Source organism: Orcinus orca, chromosome 14 (assembly GCF_937001465.1).
Source record: "Orcinus orca chromosome 14, mOrcOrc1.1, whole genome shotgun sequence".
NCBI classification, from domain to species: Eukaryota; Metazoa; Chordata; class Mammalia; order Artiodactyla; family Delphinidae; genus Orcinus; species Orcinus orca.
The window spans coordinates 76,728,068-76,748,070 of record NC_064572.1 but is presented as its reverse complement, the minus strand read 5'-3'; the positions used below and the strand labels follow the sequence as shown (position 1 = coordinate 76,748,070).

The 20,003-nt window shown below is 52.1% G+C and overlaps 1 protein-coding gene across 3 annotated transcripts in view; it reads left to right on the top strand.

Moving 5' to 3' along the window:
* Window positions 1-20,003, top strand: part of HSPA12A (heat shock protein family A (Hsp70) member 12A) — a 159,495-nt gene that overhangs the window by 79,146 nt on the left and 60,346 nt on the right. Inside the window, exon 1 of one of the 3 annotated variants that reach the window (XM_004265797.3) lies at window positions 11,946-12,124. The exons of the other annotated variants lie outside the window; for them this stretch is intronic. Coding sequence (XP_004265845.1) covers window positions 12,082-12,124 — 43 coding nt within the window. The 5' untranslated portion in view covers window positions 11,946-12,081. Of the gene's footprint in view, window positions 1-11,945; window positions 12,125-20,003 lie in introns of those variants that run through there. 3 annotated transcript variants of the gene reach the window in all.

Below are 20,003 nucleotides of genomic sequence, written 5' to 3'. Positions count from 1 at the left end.
ATGTCCATGCCACTCTCTCACTTTGTCCCAGCTTACCCTTCCCCCACTGTGTCCTCAAGTCCGTTCTCTATGTCTGCATCTTTATTCCTGCCCTTGCACTAGATTAATCAGTACCATTTCTTTAGATTCCATATATGCGCGTTAGCATAGGGTATTTGTTTTTATCTTTCTGACTTACTTTACTCTGTATGACAGACGCTAGGTCCATCTGCCTCACTACAAATAACTCAGTTTTGTTTCTCTTTATAGCTGAGTAATATTCCATTGCATATATGCGCCACATCTTCTTTATCCATTCATCTGTTGATGGACACTTAGGTTGCTTCTATGTCCTGGCTATTGTAAATAGAGCTGCAATGAACATTGTGGTACATGACTCCTTTTGAATTATGGTTTTCTCAGGGTATATGCCCAGTAGTGGGATTGCTGGGTCATATGGTAGTTCTATTTTTAGTTTTTTAAGGACCCTCCATACTGTTCTCCATAGTGGCTGTATCAATTTACATTCCCACCAACAGTGCAAGAGGCATGATGAGGCAGGAGCAATAAGTGTGAATTTTATCTGTGTTGTACAAATGGGGAGACTGGGCATCAGAGAGCTTGGTGACCTGCCCAAAGCCACACAGCAAATACGTGCAGCACCTGGTTCTTGGAGCCAGGGATCCTGAGGCCAGGTCTGCTGCTTGTCCCACTACCGACACAGTGATAACCTCTGAAGGCAAAGTGCCTTCTGTGTGTCCCAGGATCCCTGGTGTCCTTCTGGGATCTTCTTGGGCCTTATGAACCTGGGAGGAAGTCCTGGAGAGAGGCTGGATGGGACCCAGGATGGCCTGAGCCTGATCTTTGGCCCCTGCTGGCCACAGGTTTGCTTGGAGAATGATGGGTGTGTGCCAGCACGGGTCTGGGAAACATCAGGACATCCTTGTCCTTGCTCCACTGACCACCAGATTGTTCTTCTCACAAGTGGCCGAAAACCTTGGCCAGCTGAGTAGGAAGGCTAAGAAGTTATTTTATTTTATTTTCCAAATTTACAGATTTTCTGAGGGGAGGGCGATTAAGAAAAGCATTCCTACTGGGAAAAGTGTACACTCTTTAACAAAGTTGCCTCACTCAGGCAAGCTGGGACTCATTACTGGGAACTGGTTGTGAGTAACAGCCAATTGTAACGGCCAACGTTGATGGGAAGCTTCCTTTGTTGAAGAAACCGGGTTAAGTATTATCTAATGTAATGCTCCAATGGCTCTAGAATATGTGGTTTTATCAATCCTCTTTCACAAGTTATTCAGAGACGATGGATGACTTACCCAAGCCCACACAGCTAGGAAAGGATGGAGCTGGAATTCAAACCCAAGTATAATCCAAATCCCAAATCCACACCCCTTAACCACTCTGCTCCCTGCCCCCTGCCCTCCAGGGCCTTGCTTCCTGATGGAGGAGAGAGAGGGTGGGTGAGGCCCAGAGCATATATCTTATACATTTCGCATGCCTGGGTACTGGTCAGGGTCTGCTTGCATTTTGGTTATGCCTGTCTGTTTCTCTCCTTTCCACTGAGACTAGGAGCTCCTAGAGGTCTGGGTCCGTGTCTGGCTAGACTTTGTGTCTCAGCACAGTGAGGGGTCTGGCACGTGTCTGATGGAACTGGAGAATGAATGGGAAAGAAGGCAGGAGAGGATGAATGGACGGCAAGGTGTCTTAGCTGATTAGGAGTGGGATGCTTTTGGAAACGGTGCGACTTTAATGCAAACTTTAGATATAAAAGGAAGAGGGCGTGGACCCATTTCCTTGGCTTGACTTGTTTAAGAGCATGTACTTTACTGCCAAGTAGCTGGCAGTCTCTGGGTGACTCCTGGCTCTGCCTCTTCTAGCTCCAAGACTTCCAGCAATTGACTTGACCTCCCTACCCTTAATGTCCCCATCTGTAAATATACGCTGATACTAATTTGTACTTCTTAGAGGGAGGGCTGTGAACATTAAATGAGCATATTTACACAAAACGTGTAAATGACAGCTACTGTGAATTCTTCCTGGGAGAGTTAGTTTTTGAAAATTAAGTAATTTGGGTGATAGGTACCTGGGGGTTCATTATATCATTCTCTCTACTTGTGTTGATGCTTGAAATTTTCCGCAATAAGACATTTTAAAAACAAGTAATATAAATTTGAGATGTTAGTTTTGTTTAGAAAACAAATGCAGGTATATCACTGAATACAGTGCAAAATATACACGCAATTTTAAAATAAAACACAAAAATAAATGAATGGCTTAAAGCAGCCCCTTAGAATTATGATCTCAGCCAGGGTTACTCATGATCTCACCAGGCCTTCCATTTTTTCATCCTAAAAATATTGCGAATAGTGACGCCTCCCTGCGAGTACTTCATGATTCAAGTGAGATGTGAGGGTGCTTTTTAAACTATAATTCTGCCTTCCAGATTCGATGACTTGTTCATTCATTCAACATGTTTCTTGAGGCCCTGCTAGGTGCCAGGTGCCAGGCTAGGTGTGGGGACACAGTCCTGCGCAACTCTCCATGGGATGCAGGATAGACCCAGGCACTCTACTGAGCTCAGCCTGCCCAGGTGCAAATTCTGACTCTGCTGCTTACTCCCTGCGTATCCATGGTGGGCCTCAGTTTCCTTGTCTGTAAAATGGGGACAATAATAATATAGTTTCCTCTTCCGCATTGCGGAAATTTGAATTGGGCAATAGAAGTAAAGTGTCCAGCAGTGTCTAGCGCACAGCAAGTGCTTAATAAATGTTCATTATTACTACTGCCCACATGGAGATTATAGCCTAGCGGGGGAGGCTCACAATAAATAAATAAGCAAAATGACTTTAAAGTATGTGTGTGCCATGGAGAAATGGGGTGGCATGATAAGACAGGGAACAGCAGGTGAGGCCAGGGAGGGCTTCTCCGAGGAGCTGACCTTTAAGGTGAGCCAGTCAGATGATATAAAGCAGGGGTGGAGGTGGGGGCAGAGGTCAGCAGAGGGTGAGACAGGAAGAGCTGGGCCTGCTAAAGGACCATAGAAGTATGGGCAGGTTGTGAACTGATCAACCCTGGGAGGCATCCTAGACGTTGTGCGTCTGCATATTTTTTTACTTCCATTTTCTGGCACGTGGAACGAGTATGTTATTTCGACCAAGCATATTTGGCTGGTTTTCCAGCAGTTGGAAGTGAAGTGTCTTAAGAAAGGGACCCCTTGTTCTAATTGTTGCAAATATGTCATATGGGCTAGCAGAGGCCCAGGAGTCGGAGAAGGGAACAGGGGTGTGACCGGGTTATAAGGCTGGTAGGGTGGACAAGGCTACATCTGCAGGGCCTCATAGGCCTGGGAAGCAGGTACGGGTTTGATCCTCATTCCGGTGGGAAGTCTTCGGAGGGGTTATGGCCAGAGGAAAGGTGGGTCTCTACACACGTTCCAGCCATCCCTCAGGCGGCTTCAGAAGCTGGACTGAAGGGGACACGAGAGTAGTGGCTGGAGGGCTCAGGGGACTGAAGCTGATAAGAGATGAAAGAGGTGGTCTGTGCCGGCATGATGATGCTGGCCCCGCAGAGGCGTGATGCTCGTCACTCATTTGTTAATGAGGGAAAAGGCCAAGGGAAAGTAAAAATCAAAGACAGATGTGGAGAAGAAGACAAGACTTAAGAGAGTTTATAGCCACAGGCTGTTTCTTTTTCCTGAATCCACAAAGTCCTCAAAGACCCCACAGTTCTCCATCTCCTCACTTAGGTCAAGATGCCTGTGCTTTCTTCCCACACGGCCTGGAGCTTTGCCCAGATTGGAAATCCATCTCAAGCATATGGATCTGGAATTTTCTAATAAACCGAGTGAGGATGAGCAAATCTGAGGCTGGACTGGGTGGAGGTGCCGGTAGAAGGGCCAGGCCTGGTGCAATGGCTCGGCTGTGTCAGGCCCAGCTGCTGCCTGGGGGGTGCTGGCTCTGGGTCAGACGCTGAGCGCTCCACTTGCGCTGTCTCCAAATGATCTTCCCACCGTGTGCGGTTGATGCCCTCAGTATCCACGTTGTACAGGGAGAGGTGGAGCCTGTGAGAAGGTGTATAACCTGACCAGGGTCACCCAGGCCTGTCTGATGCCAGAGCCCTCGCCATCACAAGCTGCGTCATGACACGCCTCCTCCACCCACCCCACCCGCAGAAAAAACACCATTTTGTTTCATTGCCAAGCAGCAGAGGCTTTGGAGTTTGGCTGTTAATCTGACATCGAAGAGTCCTCGGCTGGGCTGCAGGGTGCTGAGACCCTGGAGCTGTATGGGGTGGGGGTGGGGGGAACTGTATGGGGTGGGGGTGGGGGTGGTGGGTGGTGAGTACAAATCTGTGCACGGTCCTGGGGAGGAGAGTCACAGCTCTGTTTCCCAAGAGGGTTTGTGACACCCTTTCCCCCAAATCAAGATAGAGACTTGCTGGCCAAGAGTATACATTTTGGCTGTTTTGAACAGTGCCCGGTACATAGTAAAACCTCAGTAAATATCTGTAGAAGGAGTAAATGAAGGTCTACAGCTTTCAGAACTGAAGGACATCTTTTCATGGGCCCTTAGGAAAGACTTAAAAAGCACCTTAATGTAACCTCCCCACTTTACAGGTGAGGAAACTGAGGCCCAGAAATAAGATCCCACCAGGCTGAGCTCAGGAACTTGGTGACCTAAAGATGGATCTCCTTTCCTTTCAGCCCAGAGCTGCCTATGCCTCTTTTCCAGGCAAATACCGTGACGATGAGTCTGCCACCAGGAAGTAAACGCACAACTGTGCAGACCGAGAGGGCGCACCAGCCTGCCTCTATCTAGAGCATATGTCCCTGGGATGGGGTAGAACAATCTAGATAGGCAGCTGTAGGAGTGTGGGTGACCAGGCAGCACCATGATTAGGGGGAGATTCGAGTTTTCAAGGGCTCTTCTTGGCATTTGAGGCTGCAGGTGGCTGGACCTGGCTGGATCCGCTCAGATTTATCTTTGCATTATGCAGAGTGCTCCGTGCCCGTTATAGAATTCTAGAAAGCTAGAGAGGAGGGATCCCGGGGGTCAAGGCACCAAGACATGGACATCGTCATCTACCGGGCTCATTTCCACAGAGCTGGAAATGGCCTCAGTGCCTCTACCAGAGTCCCAGTCAGTCATCACCAGTCAGTCACAGAAGGAGCCATCTCCTGCTGGGCCTTTTGCAGAGGGGGACGCGTGTGGGGTGGGCTTGTGGTGGAGCTGAGCTGAGAGTCAGGGGGCTGGAGTCTGGCCCCAGCTTTGTCACCAATCATGCGACTTTGAACAAGAGATTTAGCATCGCCCCAGTTTCCACTCCATCACTGATGTATTTCACCATTCATTCATTTCTTCAACAAATACTTATCGTGCACCTACTGTGAGCCGGGCACTGGGCTATGAGCTAGAGAAGAGGAAAGAAGTAGCTTTTCTCTGTAACACGAAAACCTTTGGCTGTAATAGTCTATCTTTCGTTGCAGCTCTTGTGAAACCTCCCCTGGCCATACCATCATTTCAATTTTCCTTCTCTGAGCCTTGTTTCACTTTGCAATGTCCCCCTTGAGATGTGACTTCCAGAATGTTCCATTTTATTATGAACCAGGAGCTTGCAGGGCCAGGGTTTAAGCAGTTCTGAGAATGCTGCTGAGCGAGTAACCACAGACGTTTCTTCTGCTGTTTAAAATATTTATCAAAAAGATTTGCATAACCCTTCATTACCTGAGCAGGCATTTCCAAAGTTTACACTGCAGGTCGTAGTGATTGTAATATCTTGAGAAATAATTTTCTCTGGCCCTTGAATTTTTCCAGTGGAAGAGTCATGCAGCAGCCCATGTTGTATATGTGGAGTGTGTTTTGCAATGTTAATGGAGAGGCTGATTCACACCAGATGGGATGGAAATGCAAGGGAAAAGGATGTATAAACTGTACACCGTGATTCGGCTTTGAGGTTGGATTTTTAAAATGTACTAAAAGTCAGAGGTCAAGGACCTGACACATGCCCAGGCTTTCCCCATACATTTTTTTTGCTTTTTTTGCGGTACGCGGGCCTCTCACTGTTGTGGCCTCTCCCGGTGCGGAGCACAGGCTCCGGACGCGCAGGCTCAGCGGCCATGGCTCACGGGCCCAGCCGCTCCGCGGCATGTGGGATCTTCCCGGACCGGGGCACGAACCCGTGTCCCCTGCATCGGCAGGCGGACTCTCAACCACTGCGCCCCCAGGGAAGCCCCTCCCCATACATTTTTACGTTGCCTTAGCTCATCTGAATCTTGGTCTTGCTATAAAGGAGTCACTTTTATGATATTTAGTTTATAGACAAAATTCTGGTGCCATATCATAAAGTCCAAAGCAGCTTTTACTGGAAACTTCCTACATAAAAGCTCAGATTTGGATGAGTATCAGTGTTTCTCAAACTTAAAAAAAATTTTTGGGGGGATAAACATTAAAAAAAAAAAAGCCTCTCACCCCTGTATCTTCTGTGTGTGTTTATCAGCCGAGACAAGTTTGCTTAGATACGTTCTATAGCTCATGATACACAGGAGGAGGCGTTTTGTGGTCCAGATTTACACATTAAACAATAAGAAGCCCTATTTACTGTGGCATATATAGCCTGGCCCTGTGCTGAGAGTTTTACATATATTGTCTCCCATAATTATCCTACCTATGATTATCAACCCCTTTTATAGATGAAGAAACAGACCAAGGGAGGTGTGTCCCCAGGTCACCTGAAGGGGGCGGGGAGGGGCTCAGTCCAGATTTGGACCCTGGTCCGGCTGACCCCCGGACCCATGCTCTTCTCCACTCTGCTTCCTCTGGTTGTACTTCCCCTGTCCCACGTCCCGATGAGTCCACAGGACCAGCGCCCTCAGTGGTAGATCCATCAGCAAATGTTCTGCAGTTTCGTCTGAGCTGGGGCTGGAGGACTCAGCCACTGCCCTCGGCCACCCACTCCCCACCTGTCCAGTGTGTTGAGCCCTTTTCACAGTGGGTGGTGGGTGCAGGTGACAGGGTATCCTGGCTGCCTGGTGGAGTAGTTAGCTGGGTGGGCCTCTGGGCTTGGGCTTCCATTTGCATGAATTGATATTGGAGGGGGGAGGGTACGTCTTTGTTTGGACCAAAGAACAAAGAGGGAGGCTGTTGGCGGGAGGTGTCTGTGGACTGCTGGGTGAAGAGGATCCTGGAGAGGATGAGAAAGGTGAGGGCCTGAAGCTTGAGGAGGCTGCTTTCCTTTACATTTAACTGTCTGTTCAGGTACTATGCCGGAGTCTGGGAGCTACAAATGTGGCCGTGGCCCACCTACCCTTGGGGAGCTGCAGCTAGAGGGGGAGATGGGCAGCCTAAAGTTGGAACAACCCGAGAACAACCCAAGTTCTCATCTCAGAGTTCTAGTGTCAGCTCTGCGGCTTCTTAACTAGGTGGGCCTTGGTATTGTCATCTATACAGTGGGTTAATAATAACACTGACCCCTGAGCTGTGATAGGTGCTAGGACAGGGACGCCTGGGGAGTCAGGTGCAGAGGACAGAGGAGGGCCTCATGCTGTCTTGGAGGGCTTCCTGGAAGAAGTGCCGTCTAAGCTGAGACCTGGGGGAGGCGAGAGGTTTACCTGGCAAGATGAGCGGAGAATGGGCTCCCAGTGGAGGTGTGGGCTTTTGGGGAACCTGAGGACAGACCCATGTGGCTGGAGTGACCAGCATGAGGGGACTGGAAGGTGGTGACTTGGTTCTGGCCTGGGCCTCTTTTGGGGACTCAAGTGTCCAGCTGAGATCTGAAATTGGTACTGGTGGGGCAGGGCATCCTCACTGCCGCCGTGGCCGAGGGTGGAGAAGAAATTGTATGGCGGGTGCTCTGGGACACCCACAGGGAGCACTGCGGGGAGGAGGTTTGGAGGGGAGCTGGAGGAGACTTGCTGCCGAGTGACCTCCCACAAATCTGGACCTGACTTGCCCTGAAACGGCTGAGAGAGCCCCCGGAGTCATGGTAACGTCCCAATGGCAGGCTTGGTCCTTCTTGCTGGGCAAAGCCTGTTGTGTTTTGGTTTCACTGACTGAGTCAGTCCATCCACCATCAAGCATTTATTGAGCGCCTGCCATGTGCCAGGCACTGTTCTGGTCACTGGGATAGAGAGGTGAGCACCAGAGTCCGAGATCCTATACTCATGGAGCTTAACTCCTAGTGGGGAGGGGCAGCGGCCTCAGATGGAATGGTCTGGGAAGGTGCCAGTACCTTCCTAGGCACTGGGAGGGAGGGGCAAGGCCCGTGATGCTCTTGGGGACTGTGACCAACGAGAGCAGCGGCCCTGAGGTGGGGCCAGTTTGGCAGGCTCAGATGGGTGACCTGTGCTTGAGGGAGGGGAGAGCTGAAGGAGTGAGAGTCAAGAGGCGTCAGGAGGCCAGTTCATGTAGGATCTGGTAGCAGCAGAAGGGTTGTGGCAGCTGTTAGGGAAGAGACCATGGGCATCAAAGGAGGATGGAGGGAGCCCTTCCTGATGTCCAGTGACAAGAGATGGGCCTGGCCCTGAATCCCAGCTCTGCTACTAATAGCCTGAGGAAGCCAAGCAGGTGCCTCAACCTCCGTGTGCTTCCATGTCCTCTCCCGTAAAACAGCAAGGGCCACTGCGACAATTCGGTGAGACGGTGCGTGTAGACCATCCCAGCACCTGGCTTGCTGAGCATGTGCTCACCAGGGCGATTCTTAACTCCTGTGATGATTATTAACGCCACGAGGGCAAACCCAAGGCAGAGTGTGCCTCGCCTTTCATGCTCCCTGAAAATCGGAGCTGTCTGCTCTCTGCCCACGGCAGGGCCTGCATGTCATTGCTCATCTGCCTCACATGCTCTCCTGTCACTACAGCTGGGGGTCAGGGGAGAGGGAAGATGGTGCCCAAGGCCTTTCCATAGCAGGTGGTAGGAGGGCGAGGGCTGTGGGCTTCCTGCTGGTTCTGACAGGCTGCCAAGGCCGAGGTCTTGACACCGGGGGTCAGGACCCTGATGGGTGGGGACAGGGTGCCATAAGGACACTGAGGAGGGGCACCCAGGCCAGAATGGGAGTGCAGGGAAGGCTTCCTGGACTGGGGAGGCCCATGCTGAGTTCTCCAGGTTGCTGGCGGTAGCAGGATGAGGGGAGGAGTGGTCCAAACCTCAAATGCATTTTAAGGTGTTTGAAATCCCAGCATAAGAGAGACAGGGGTGGGCGGGAGGGATTGAAAGAAGTCGTAGGGGAGAGATGGAGCTGGAGAGGTGGGCAGGGCAGACTGGATTCCCAAAGAATGGACTGAGGGGGCAGGACAGGAACCAGAGGTCCGACCAGTGAGGGGACCCTGCAGACCCACAGGCAGTGAGAGCTGATGGGGCCTGGACTAGGAGGTGGCTGTGAAGACAGAGAGATCAACTGGGCAACACTTGACTTGGAGATTGAATAAATTTGGATGGATGCAGAGAGAGCATTGAAAACTGATGCCCAGGTGTGTGGCTTGGCGACTGGAGGGTGGCGCTGCCTTTACTGAGACCAGGCACCCAGGAGGGAGGGCAGGAGAGGATGAGCCGGGCCTTGGTTGAGTGGGAAGGGCTTGGGGAGCACCCTGGGGAGAACTTCAGTAGGTCTGGAGCCCTGGAGGAAAGTCCAGCCCTGGGTGTAGAGGTGGGCTTCCCTGCAGATAGACGGTGGAGCCTCCTGAGTACTGGGCGGCAGACAGTGTAGAGGGAGGAGAAAAAGAGAGGTGTGTGAGTATGCAGAATACCATGGGAGCCTGGGGGTGCGGGGCAGTGTCCTAGGTGTCCTTGGGCTGATGGCTTTGGACTGGGCCCTTGAAGGATGTCTGGATGTGGGCAGGTGGAGGAGGGAAGTGAAGGGGGTGCCAAACGTGGAGATAGAGGCAGCTTGTGACCATGGCTGAGGAAGGCTGGTGGAGGAAAGGCTTCTTGGGAAAGAGACTACAGAAGAGGAAGGCTGGGCTCACTAGTATTGTGAAACGTGTTGCATGTCTCTCTGAAAGAGTCAGGGCTTTTTCCCATAGATGAGGGAAGCCCAGCATGGTTTTGAGCACAAGAGAGACTCCATCAGAACCATGTTTAACAGAAAGCTCTTTCTGGCATCACTGCCTAAGCATGCATCCATGTGACACTGATGCTCAGTGGAGAGAGTGCTGGTGACCGTCCCTGCCCTCTCATATTCCACTCCAGGGAGCCTCAGCCCGGCCATCTTCACTCAATGGAGACATATGAGCTGAACCGGGAAGGCAGCTCTCGGGTTGATGCGGGGCCAGTGGCGGCCCTTCTACTCTTCATCCTGAGCCTGCTCATCCAGGTTGTCACCTGGACAGCTGCCTCAGCCCTTCCTCTTGCCTGTGTTTGGCCTCCAGACCATCTCCTGGGTCTGCCTCTGAGCAAGCAAGCCACCTTGGTAAGGAGAGGGTGCTCTGCAGGAAGACACTGTTCTCTACTCTGGAAGCCCCCCTTCCATATGCCCCTACTGCCCGCTGCCCCACCCAACTGGCCATTGTCCACTTTTTAAAAAGCTTATGACTTAATAATATCTAATACTTGTTGGACTGCATATCACACGCCAGACCCCAAGTGAAACATATTACACGCATCATCTCATCTAGTCCTCTTCAGTCTTAGGAAGTGGGTTCTCCTGTCGTACCCATTTCACAGATGAAAATATTAAGGCTCGGAGAGGTTAAATAACTTGCCCGTGGTCTCACACACAGTCAGAGACTGTACATTTGGGATTTTTAATGCAGGCAGATAGACGACAAGTTCATCCTTTTAACTCATCACCCAGACCATTACCCTCTGAGCAGACCCCAGTCTCTGGGCTCTCCCTGTAGCCCTCTGCCCACCCCCTCTTCCATAAACGGGCTGCACGATTACACCTCCCCTAAATGCCCTTTTGGAGTTGTGGCCCATCTCAAGGCAGAGGGAAAGCTGGTGGTTTTGACCTAGGTGGGGATTCCAGCCTGGGCACTTACTTGCTGTGTGTGTTCTTGGAATCATCACTTAACACCCTCAAACCTCAGTTTTCTTATCTGCAAAATGGGGACCTCTGGCCCCCAACTCTAAGAGTTATTCGGAGAAAGTGAGATAAGGCTCTTAAGCTCTTAGCATAGTGTCAGGCACAAGGGAAGGATCCAGTGACTGTGATCATTAGAATGTTATCACGGCCCTGGTTGCCTCTTTGCACAGCGGACTCAGAAGCCACCTGGCCAGGACCGAACAGGTGCCCATGGCACGTGTGTGGTGGAGCCAGAGGACAGGGAGAATGAATCACTGACCTCCCAAGCCCTGAATTATTAACGTCGTTATTCTCAGACTTGTAAGGAGGGCCCGAGTGGGAGCCCATATATGGAAGGCTCCACGCAGCCTCCGCAGCAAGCGCCTCCCGGGTCCCGAGTTGCCATGGAGTCCGGCAGGCGGCCCGGAGGCGGACGCCCGCGTCGGTGCCCACAGCATCGCCCCGGCGCAGGTCCTCGGTCTGCGGCCTGAGCGCTGGCCGCGCCGGGTTCCGCCTTTGCGCGGGTCCTTGACCGCTCCTCTGGGACCCTAGGGGAGAGAAATAAACTGGAGCGGGCGTCCTCTGGAGAGTGGGGTGCGTGTGCAGTGCTTGCTGTAGGGCTTCAGCCCCCGGCCGTTCCAAAGGTCTGGCGCGTAGCGGGGCCGAGGGGTCCTGAAATCCAGTCCCCGCCGCTCGCCCATCCGAGCGCCCTGTGCGCGCCTGCTTCCGGCCGGCTGGCGAGCCACCGGGCCCGGGCCGCGCCACCACCCGGGGTGCGGCCGCCTCGGGGTGAGCCCTGGAGAGGAGGGGCCCGGCTAGGCGCGGCAGGTCCGGGCGGGAGGACCCGGGGCTCTCCGGCTGGGCCGGACGCCGCGCCTTCCTTCCCAAGCGGGCCGGCTGGGCGGGGCGGGGCGCGGGGCGGGCCCTGGAGGAGCACGGGGAGGAGCCCGAGCTGCGGCGGCGGCCGCGTCAGAACAGTGCTCCTGCTACCCGGCGGCTCAGACCCGGCCCGAGCGCCCGCGGAGAACACGGACAGGGACCTGCACGGCCACGGGCGCTGCGCCGGAGGCTCCTCTCGCGGGCGGGGGCTGCGCTACCATGGCGGACAAGGAGGTCGGCGGCAGCGACACTGGGCCCCGAGGTGAGCGCAGGGTGCGGGTCCTGCGGCTGCGGCGGGGCGGGCGGAGGAAGGGATGAGGCGCGCCCCGCGCCCCGCAGTCCCCTCGCGGGCCACGGAAAAGTAGGCGCCCCCACTCCATCCTTCCCTAGCAGGCAGGGCCGGGGTCAGCACCGCGGCGGGGCCGGGAGTCCAGGGGGCCAAGGGTGGCCCGCTGGTCACGTGCTCCGCTCCCAGCTGGGGTGCGGACACTGCGGCGAGGACCGCAGCCCCCGCCCGGACACCCCACTGTCCCCGCCGCGGGATGTCGCCTCCGGCGGGGGCCCAATGCACGTCTGGGTGAGGACCCTTCCCCATGTCCGTCCCCTGCGTGCTATGCGGGGACGCCCACGCTGGCCATTTAAACGGCCGGCCTCGGGGTGACCCGGTGTCCCCAGCGGCTCATTTTCGTGACTCAGCGAGGCGGGGGTGGGCACCAGGGGGAGTCAGAGATTTGGACCTGTTCTCTCACCCGGACAGATGCACCCGGAGTGGCGGCTGTAGCTCCCCGAACTGCATCTCACTCTACATCCCCGCCCACCCCCGGGGATTCTCTGGGCTGAGGAGGAGGGAAGCGGCGGGGGCTCCTCTATCCCTTCTTGCCCGGGCTTGGGGGGAGGAGACGGCGCCCAGTGCAGGGGACAGACGCTCGCATTTAGCAAATGTGCCAGGGCCGCTTTCTTTGGGAAGCGTGGTTCAGGCTCAGAAAGTGGGGGGAGGGAGGGTAAGGAGCGAGACTGGACCTGGGAGTGGGGGAAAGAGGAGGGGCAGCTCTTGGATCCCAGGGCTATAAATCATGGCTTTCACCAGCAGAGGGGACAGGCTGGCCAGGATTGTGGGTCCCAAGTGGGGAAAGTTGGGCGCACGAAGGATGCCGCGCGTCCCTGACCAGCAGGGCCTTGGCAGTAGCAGCTGCTGGAGGGGAGCGTGGCCCGGGGGCTTCCTCCGGAGCGACAAGGCAAGCCTCCTAGCGGGGACGAAATTAAAATGCCTAGGGCGTAAGGGAAATTCATCCAGGAAAGGAGTGCTCGGTTCTGCGGAGACCCCACCGGAGCTGGGGAAACTGATTCAGGTGGCAGCACAACCACCACGAGAAGTGTACTCACAGTCTTGCTGTCTGTGGCCGCGTCCCCTCGCCCTCTGATGAGCTCGGAGTCGCACCTGCCCCCTCCCCAGCCCATTGTTCCTGCGGATCTGGGAGGTGCCTCCCGACACGGCACTGCAGTGGTGGGGGAGTGCTGGGGGGAGGGGGAGATCCTGACAAGGCTCCTTCCTGGAAGGGACGTGGAGAGTCCAGGCGGGGCCTAAATACAGCATCTCGAATCTGCCCCCCTCCCCTGCCCTTCCTCAGCTGGCAAACACGGGCAGTGGGCTGGAGGCTGTCTTTGTCTGAACATCACTCAGCAACTGGATTGATTTATCTTTTCCCCACCCTTTAAATTGGGAAAAAAAAAAAAAGTAGAATGATAGGGAGGGACATCAGAACTGCTAAGGATTGCTAAAGCTTAAGTTAGTGAAGCAGTTTCTTGCCTCTTATGTTAGAACAGTGGGTGGCTATATCCAGTGCAAGGTTGGCCATAGGATTTGTCAAATCAGAAGAGTGAGCAACGATGTGTACCAGCCTCCTCCCCCGCTTTGTCTAGAAAAATGGAATTCAGCACCCCTACCCTGCACACACTCACAGGGGCACTGTGTAGTTGTCTCTTCTCAGGCTGAGAGAGCTCCCCATCCAGAATGGGGAGACATGCGGGGTGTGCTGGGCTACCCGCCACTGCTGCCTGCATCTATTCTAGAGTGTTTCTTCACTTCCAGTGATCTGTGGCTCCAGGCATGCTGTGACAATTCCAGGCACATGGACTTGGGACACAGAGCAGGCTGTCCCTGGCAGCTCACTGCTTCTCTCTGGCCTCCATCCCTTCATCTATAAAATGAGAGATATTAATAGTATCTCATAGGAGCCGAGCCTGCTCACCCACCACCTAACACATCTATTTCCAAGGTTTCCTCATTGCATATTCTGTGCTGGGCAATGAACATGCATTATTTTATTTTTTAAAGCCACACAAGAAACCTGGTACCAGCATTGCCCCTTTACTGGGTAGGAAATCTAAACATAGGTTGAATGACCTATCCAAGGTCACATATCTAGTGAGTATTGATTTGGACCTAGGCACATGGACTTGGGACACAGAGCAGGCTGTCCTGATTCCAGGGCTCCAGCCCTTCACCACCATCCTGCACAGCCCCGTGGGCCAGTGATTACCATTCTGTTAGGGACATAAAAATGATTGTTCTTCAGGGGATTATTTCAAGGATTCTCTCGGTGCCAGAGGCATCAAAATGTGTTGGGACTTGCGAGCAGTGGGAACCCCGGGTGGTGGGGTATGCTAGAAGGGATGGCCACAAAGCTATAAAACTTTTCCCAGTAAATCAAGAGGGGGACGTGCCTGTGAAACAAGAATGGCAGGTTGGTAGTCGTTGAAGCTGGGTGGCGGGTACCTGACGGTTCATTACTGTTCCATTTGCTTTGTATGTGTTTGCAAATTTCGTTAATAGAACATTTAAATTAGGTACTTTATAAAATCAGAAGGTCCACCCTTTAACCCCTGGAGCTTTGGACCAAAAAGGCTGAGATGACCCTCAGGCTTGCCCCCACCAACGCCTGAGTTGGTTGACATGTGGAGCCCTAGAAGGATGAGGTCAACTGGGGGGCTGGCGTGGTTCAGGCTGGACTAGCTCCTGTGGTGACCGAGTCAGGGCTAGGTGTGGGCAGTGGAAACCAGGTCATTTGCTCCAGGGTTGGGGGAGGGTAAGGAGAGGCACAGCAGGCAGGGGTTTTGCCTGGGTTGGGGGTACCTCCGGAAGCAGTGCTTCGGGCTTTGGAGGTGGGAGTCTTACCATCCTGGCAGATAATTGTAATAAAAAATAAACATTTTAAATTGTGACGTTTATTGAGGACTTAGTTTGTATTGAAATCTGAGAATACTGAATTATCTCACTTAGCCCTGGTCACATTTGTTACTGGATGAATGACTCTAGGAAGGGGCACTTTCACCCCTATTTCACTGAGGAGAAAGCTGCCAGGCCAGCGTGGCACATCTGGAAACGGGCTGAGTGAGGGTTAGGAGGTGGTCTTGCAGCATGTGCTGGGCCCTCCGGGAGTTGTGTTGAGCATCTGCATGAATGAGTGCATGACTAATAGAGCGTGGCTGCCCCACTTTCCTGTGGCCACTGAACTCCGGATGGGCGTGGAAGGGTACTGGTTGCGCCTCCCAAAGGAGCCAGGAAAAAGTCGAAGTGATGCTCTGGGTATCACTAGTTAGGGCGGTGGCCATGGGATCCACTTGCATGTCCACACCTGCCTTGCAGCTCTGTCCCCTGTCACCGTGATGCACCCCTGTGCGTGTCTCCTGCGTTTTCCGTCTCCTGCGTTTCCCAGAGCCCTGTCATCTTCTGTGGCCCTCATGCAGTTCCCCCTGTCTGGAATATCCTCACTTTCTCTAGCAAACTCCTGCTCATCCTTCAAAACTCAGCTCAGGTATCACTTCTCAGGAAGCCTTCCTGGACTCCTCCATCTGGATGAGATCCTGCCTGTGTGGGGCAAAGCCTTTGGTGCTAACCATGGCTAATCCCAACTAGCGTTCATTCCAGTTTCCTATGGGAATATCCCACTGACTCCCCCAACAGCCCCATGAGGTTGGTGTTATTATTACCCCATTTTGTTGATGCGGCAGTTGAGGCCTTTGAGAAATTTTGTAACTTTGCCCAGCCAATGAATCTATTCACCCAGCCAATGAATGCTGGAGATGGGGTATGAATTGGTCATGGAGCTTAAAAGATTGTGCTCTTTCTCTCACTCACTTTTCTCCCAACAGGGGCAGGGACTGTGTCTTTCATTTCCATACTCTTAGGGAGGCACATAGTAGGTGCTCAATAATTGTCCTGCTGTGTGTTGAGTGAATCTCAGTCAGCAAACTGTGAGGGAGTACAGCAGTGGGGAATGGCATCCACATCCTGCCCACTCCACAGGGAAGTGGCGCTTCTAGAAACGCGGATGCTCAGGAGTGGGCGGAAGCTGGAGGGGGCGGTGGGTGGGGTTCAGTCAATCGCTGAAGAGATGCGACTTTGATTCCAACAAGGCTTTGAGTGACGACTCAATCTTGTGGGGGTGAAGTGCTCTCATCGCATAAATAAGCCTCTTTGGTGAGAGAGAAAGCTTCTTTATTATCGCTGCGCATAATTAGAATGGCAGGGAGGAACCAGCGGTTTAATGAATAAGCAGCAGGTGGCAGGGAGCGATCGCCTCCTACCCGGGCCCCCGCAGCGGGCTCTGCAAATCCCTGCTGCGTTATGTTTATTGCAAATGACTCCCAGTCCTGCTCTTGGTCCAGATGTGCACTAGAGGTGCGGAGGGCTGGAGGAGCAAAGTGGCTTTGGAGCCCAAAGACTGCGGGTCAACTCCACCTAAGATTTCCTTGCCTGGTCTGTGAAAGGGGTGCATGATGCCTGCTGGGTCTGTTGTGGGAACAGTGAAAATAACGGATGGGCAGGAAACTGTTTTGAACGCTTTTGAACACCTTTCCCCATCTTTGCAGAGTCCACTGGTGGGAAGCAAGGATGAGGGCAGCTGTCATCCAGAAATGGTCCTGGAGTGGGTGGTGTCAGGAGCCACACTTTTTTTGTTGTTGTTTTTGTTTTTTTGCGGTATGCGGGCCTCTCACTGTTGTGGCCTCTGCCATTGCGGAGCACAGGCTCCGGACGCGCAGGCTCAGCGGCCATGGCTCACGGGCCCAGCCGCTCCGCGGCATGTGGGATCTTCCTGGACCAGGACATGAACCCATGTCCCCTGCATCGGCAGGCGGACTCTCAACCACTGCGCCACCAGGGAAGCCCTAGGAGCCACACTTTTTGGCCACTGGACATTCCCTGGGGTTCGTTACCACAGTGGTTCTTAATCCTGGCTGCCTGTTAGAAGCATTTGGAGAGTGTTTTAAAATTCCTGGTGCCCAGGCCTCATCCCAGAACTATTATATCAGGACCTCTTTGGGTGAGTGGCCAAGTTTGAGAATCACTGAGTTTTCACATGTCTGCATTTCAGACTTGGGACCTTAGCACGTGGGAATGGAGGGGAGGGAGCAGACACGGTCCACTCCCTGGTGCTGGACTGTCTGAGTCACCAGGGAGTCTTAAGCAGCAGCCCTGTGTTAAATACTTCACCTGTCTCATCTCATTAAATCTTCATAAGTACTCCACGAAGTGGGTGATTTTACACAAGGGGAAACTGAGGCTGAGTGGAATTAAACGCATTCCCCCGGGTGACCTAGCTCTTGGGGCTGGTGCTAGCACAGAGCTCAGGGCTGTCAGGACAGCCTCCTCAGGCACCTCTTATCCTCAGGGAACTGCTTCTCCGTCTGTCTTTAGCTACTTGAGGTTCCCCTTTTTTGTACCGACCACCCAAACTATAATGTATTATTTAAAAAATTGACCTACCGTTTTTCTTTAATGCACTTATTTTAAGAGTCTTATTTATATCACTTCCATAAATAGAAAACCTGTATCATTTCCACAAACAGAAGGTAACCATAGCCCAAATGCATGGAACCCACATGAAGTTATTACTTTAGACAGATCCTGCTGCCTGCAGAAGGTTTTCTGCTGAGGCTGCGCTCTGGGTCCAGAGGGAGACTAGAGAGTTTTAGAGGAGGTCAAGGACATGGGAGCAGCAGACTCTTTCATGGAATCAGGCTCAAGAGGGTCTTGAACAGGAAGGGAAAAGCTTTAGGAATCACCTGGGGGGAGGTCATTAAAATTCTCATTCCCAGATTTTCTGGAATTAGACCCATCAGGGAAATGGGGCCTTGGGATATATTTGCAAAGCCCATCAATAAGTCTTATAATTGGTTGAGAATTAGTGTGAAACGTGACTGCCTGGTCCCTGGTCCACCAGGGGAATGGGACCCTCCCTCTGGGGATCCCTGCACTAACTAGAGTGTGCCGCTCTGGGCTGGCCAGGTGGGGAAGAGAGGATGTTCCAATGGGATTTTACAGGGGCAGTCAGCTTGGATGCCAATCCTAGCTTCACTACTTATCAGCAATGGGATTCTGGGCAATTTACTTACTCCCCCCCACCTCAGTTTCCTCATCTGTAAAGTGGGAATAGCCTATGTACCCATCCCAGAGTGGATTTTATTTCCTCCCATAACCCCTGCTAAGTGCTGAGTACACTTCCTGGCTCATGGTGAGTACTTGCTGTTGTCCACTATTATTGTTTATTGTTATGAATCCTGTGGATGGAGATAGGGCAGTTTTCAGAGGCTGCATTTCGTCCAGGAGGCTCAGAGGAAAGAAGGGCTGGACGAGATCCCACTGCTGGGAAGGGGCAGACACAACCTGAGCCTCAGGCGCCCGGGTTCTTGTCCAGCAGGCCCAGGTCTTTATTTAATTAATTAATTTATTTAACATCTCTATTGGAGTATAATTGCTTTACGATGGTGTGTTAGTTTCTGCTGTAAAACGAAGTGAATCAGCTATACGTAAACATATATCCCCATATCTCTTCCCTCTTGCTTCTCCCTCCCACCCTCCCTATCCCACCCTCCCTATCCCACCCCTCTAGGGGGACACAAAGCACGGAGCTGATCTCCCTGTGCTATGCAGCTGCTTCCCACTAGCTATCTATTTTACATTTGGTAGTGCGTATATGTCCATGCCACTCTCTCACTTCGTCCCAGCTTACCCTTCCCCCTCCCTGTGTCCTCAAGTCCACTCTGTATGTCTGCATCTTTATTCCTGTCCTGCCCTTAGGTTCTTCAGAACAATTTTTTGTTTTACATTCCATATATATGTGTTAGCATACGGTATTTGTTTTTCTCTTTCTGACTTACTTCACTCTGTATGACAGTCTCTAGGTCCATCCACCTCACTACAAATAACTCAATTTCATTTCTTTTTATGGCTGAGTAACATTCCATTGTATATATATGCCACATCTTCTTTATCCATTCATCTGTTGACGGACACTTAGGTTGCTTCCATGTCCTGGCTATTGTAAATAGAGCTGACATGAACATTGTGGTACATGACTCTTTTTGATATATGGTTTTCTCAGGGTATATGGCCAGTAGTGGGCTTGCTGGGTCATATGGTAGTTCTATTTCTAGCTTTTTAAGGACCCTCCATACTGTTCTCCACAGTGGCTATATCAATTTACATTCCCACCAACAGTGCAGGAGGGTTCCCTTTTCTCCAAACCCTCTCCAGGATTTATTGTTTGTAGATTTTTTGATGATGACCATTCTGACTGGTGCGAGGTGATACGTCATTGTAGTTTTGATTTGCATTTCTCTAATGATTAGTGATGTTGAGCATCCTTTCATGTGTTTGTTGGCAATCTGTATATCTTCTTTGGAGAAATGTCTATTTAGGTCTCTTCTGCCCATTTTTGGATTTGGTTGTTTGTTTTTTGATATTGAGCTGCATGAGCTGCTTGTATATTTTGGAGATTAATCCTCTGTCAGTTGCTTCATTTGCAAATATTTTCTCCCATTCTGAAGGTTGTCTTTTTGTCTTCTTTATGCTCTCCTTTGCTGTGCAAAAGCTTTTAAGTTTCATTAGGTTCTATTTGTTTATTTTTGTTTTTATTTCCATTTCTCTAGGAGGTGGGTCAAAAAGGATCTTGCTGTGATTTATGTCATAGAGTGTTCTGCCTGTGTTTTCCTCTAAGAGTTTTATAGTGTCTGGCCTTACATTTAGGTCTTTAATCCATTTTGAGTTTATTTTTGTGTATGGTGTTAGTGAGTGTTCTAATTTCATTCTTTTACATGTAGCTGTCCAGTTTTCCCAGCACCACTTATTGAAGAGGCTG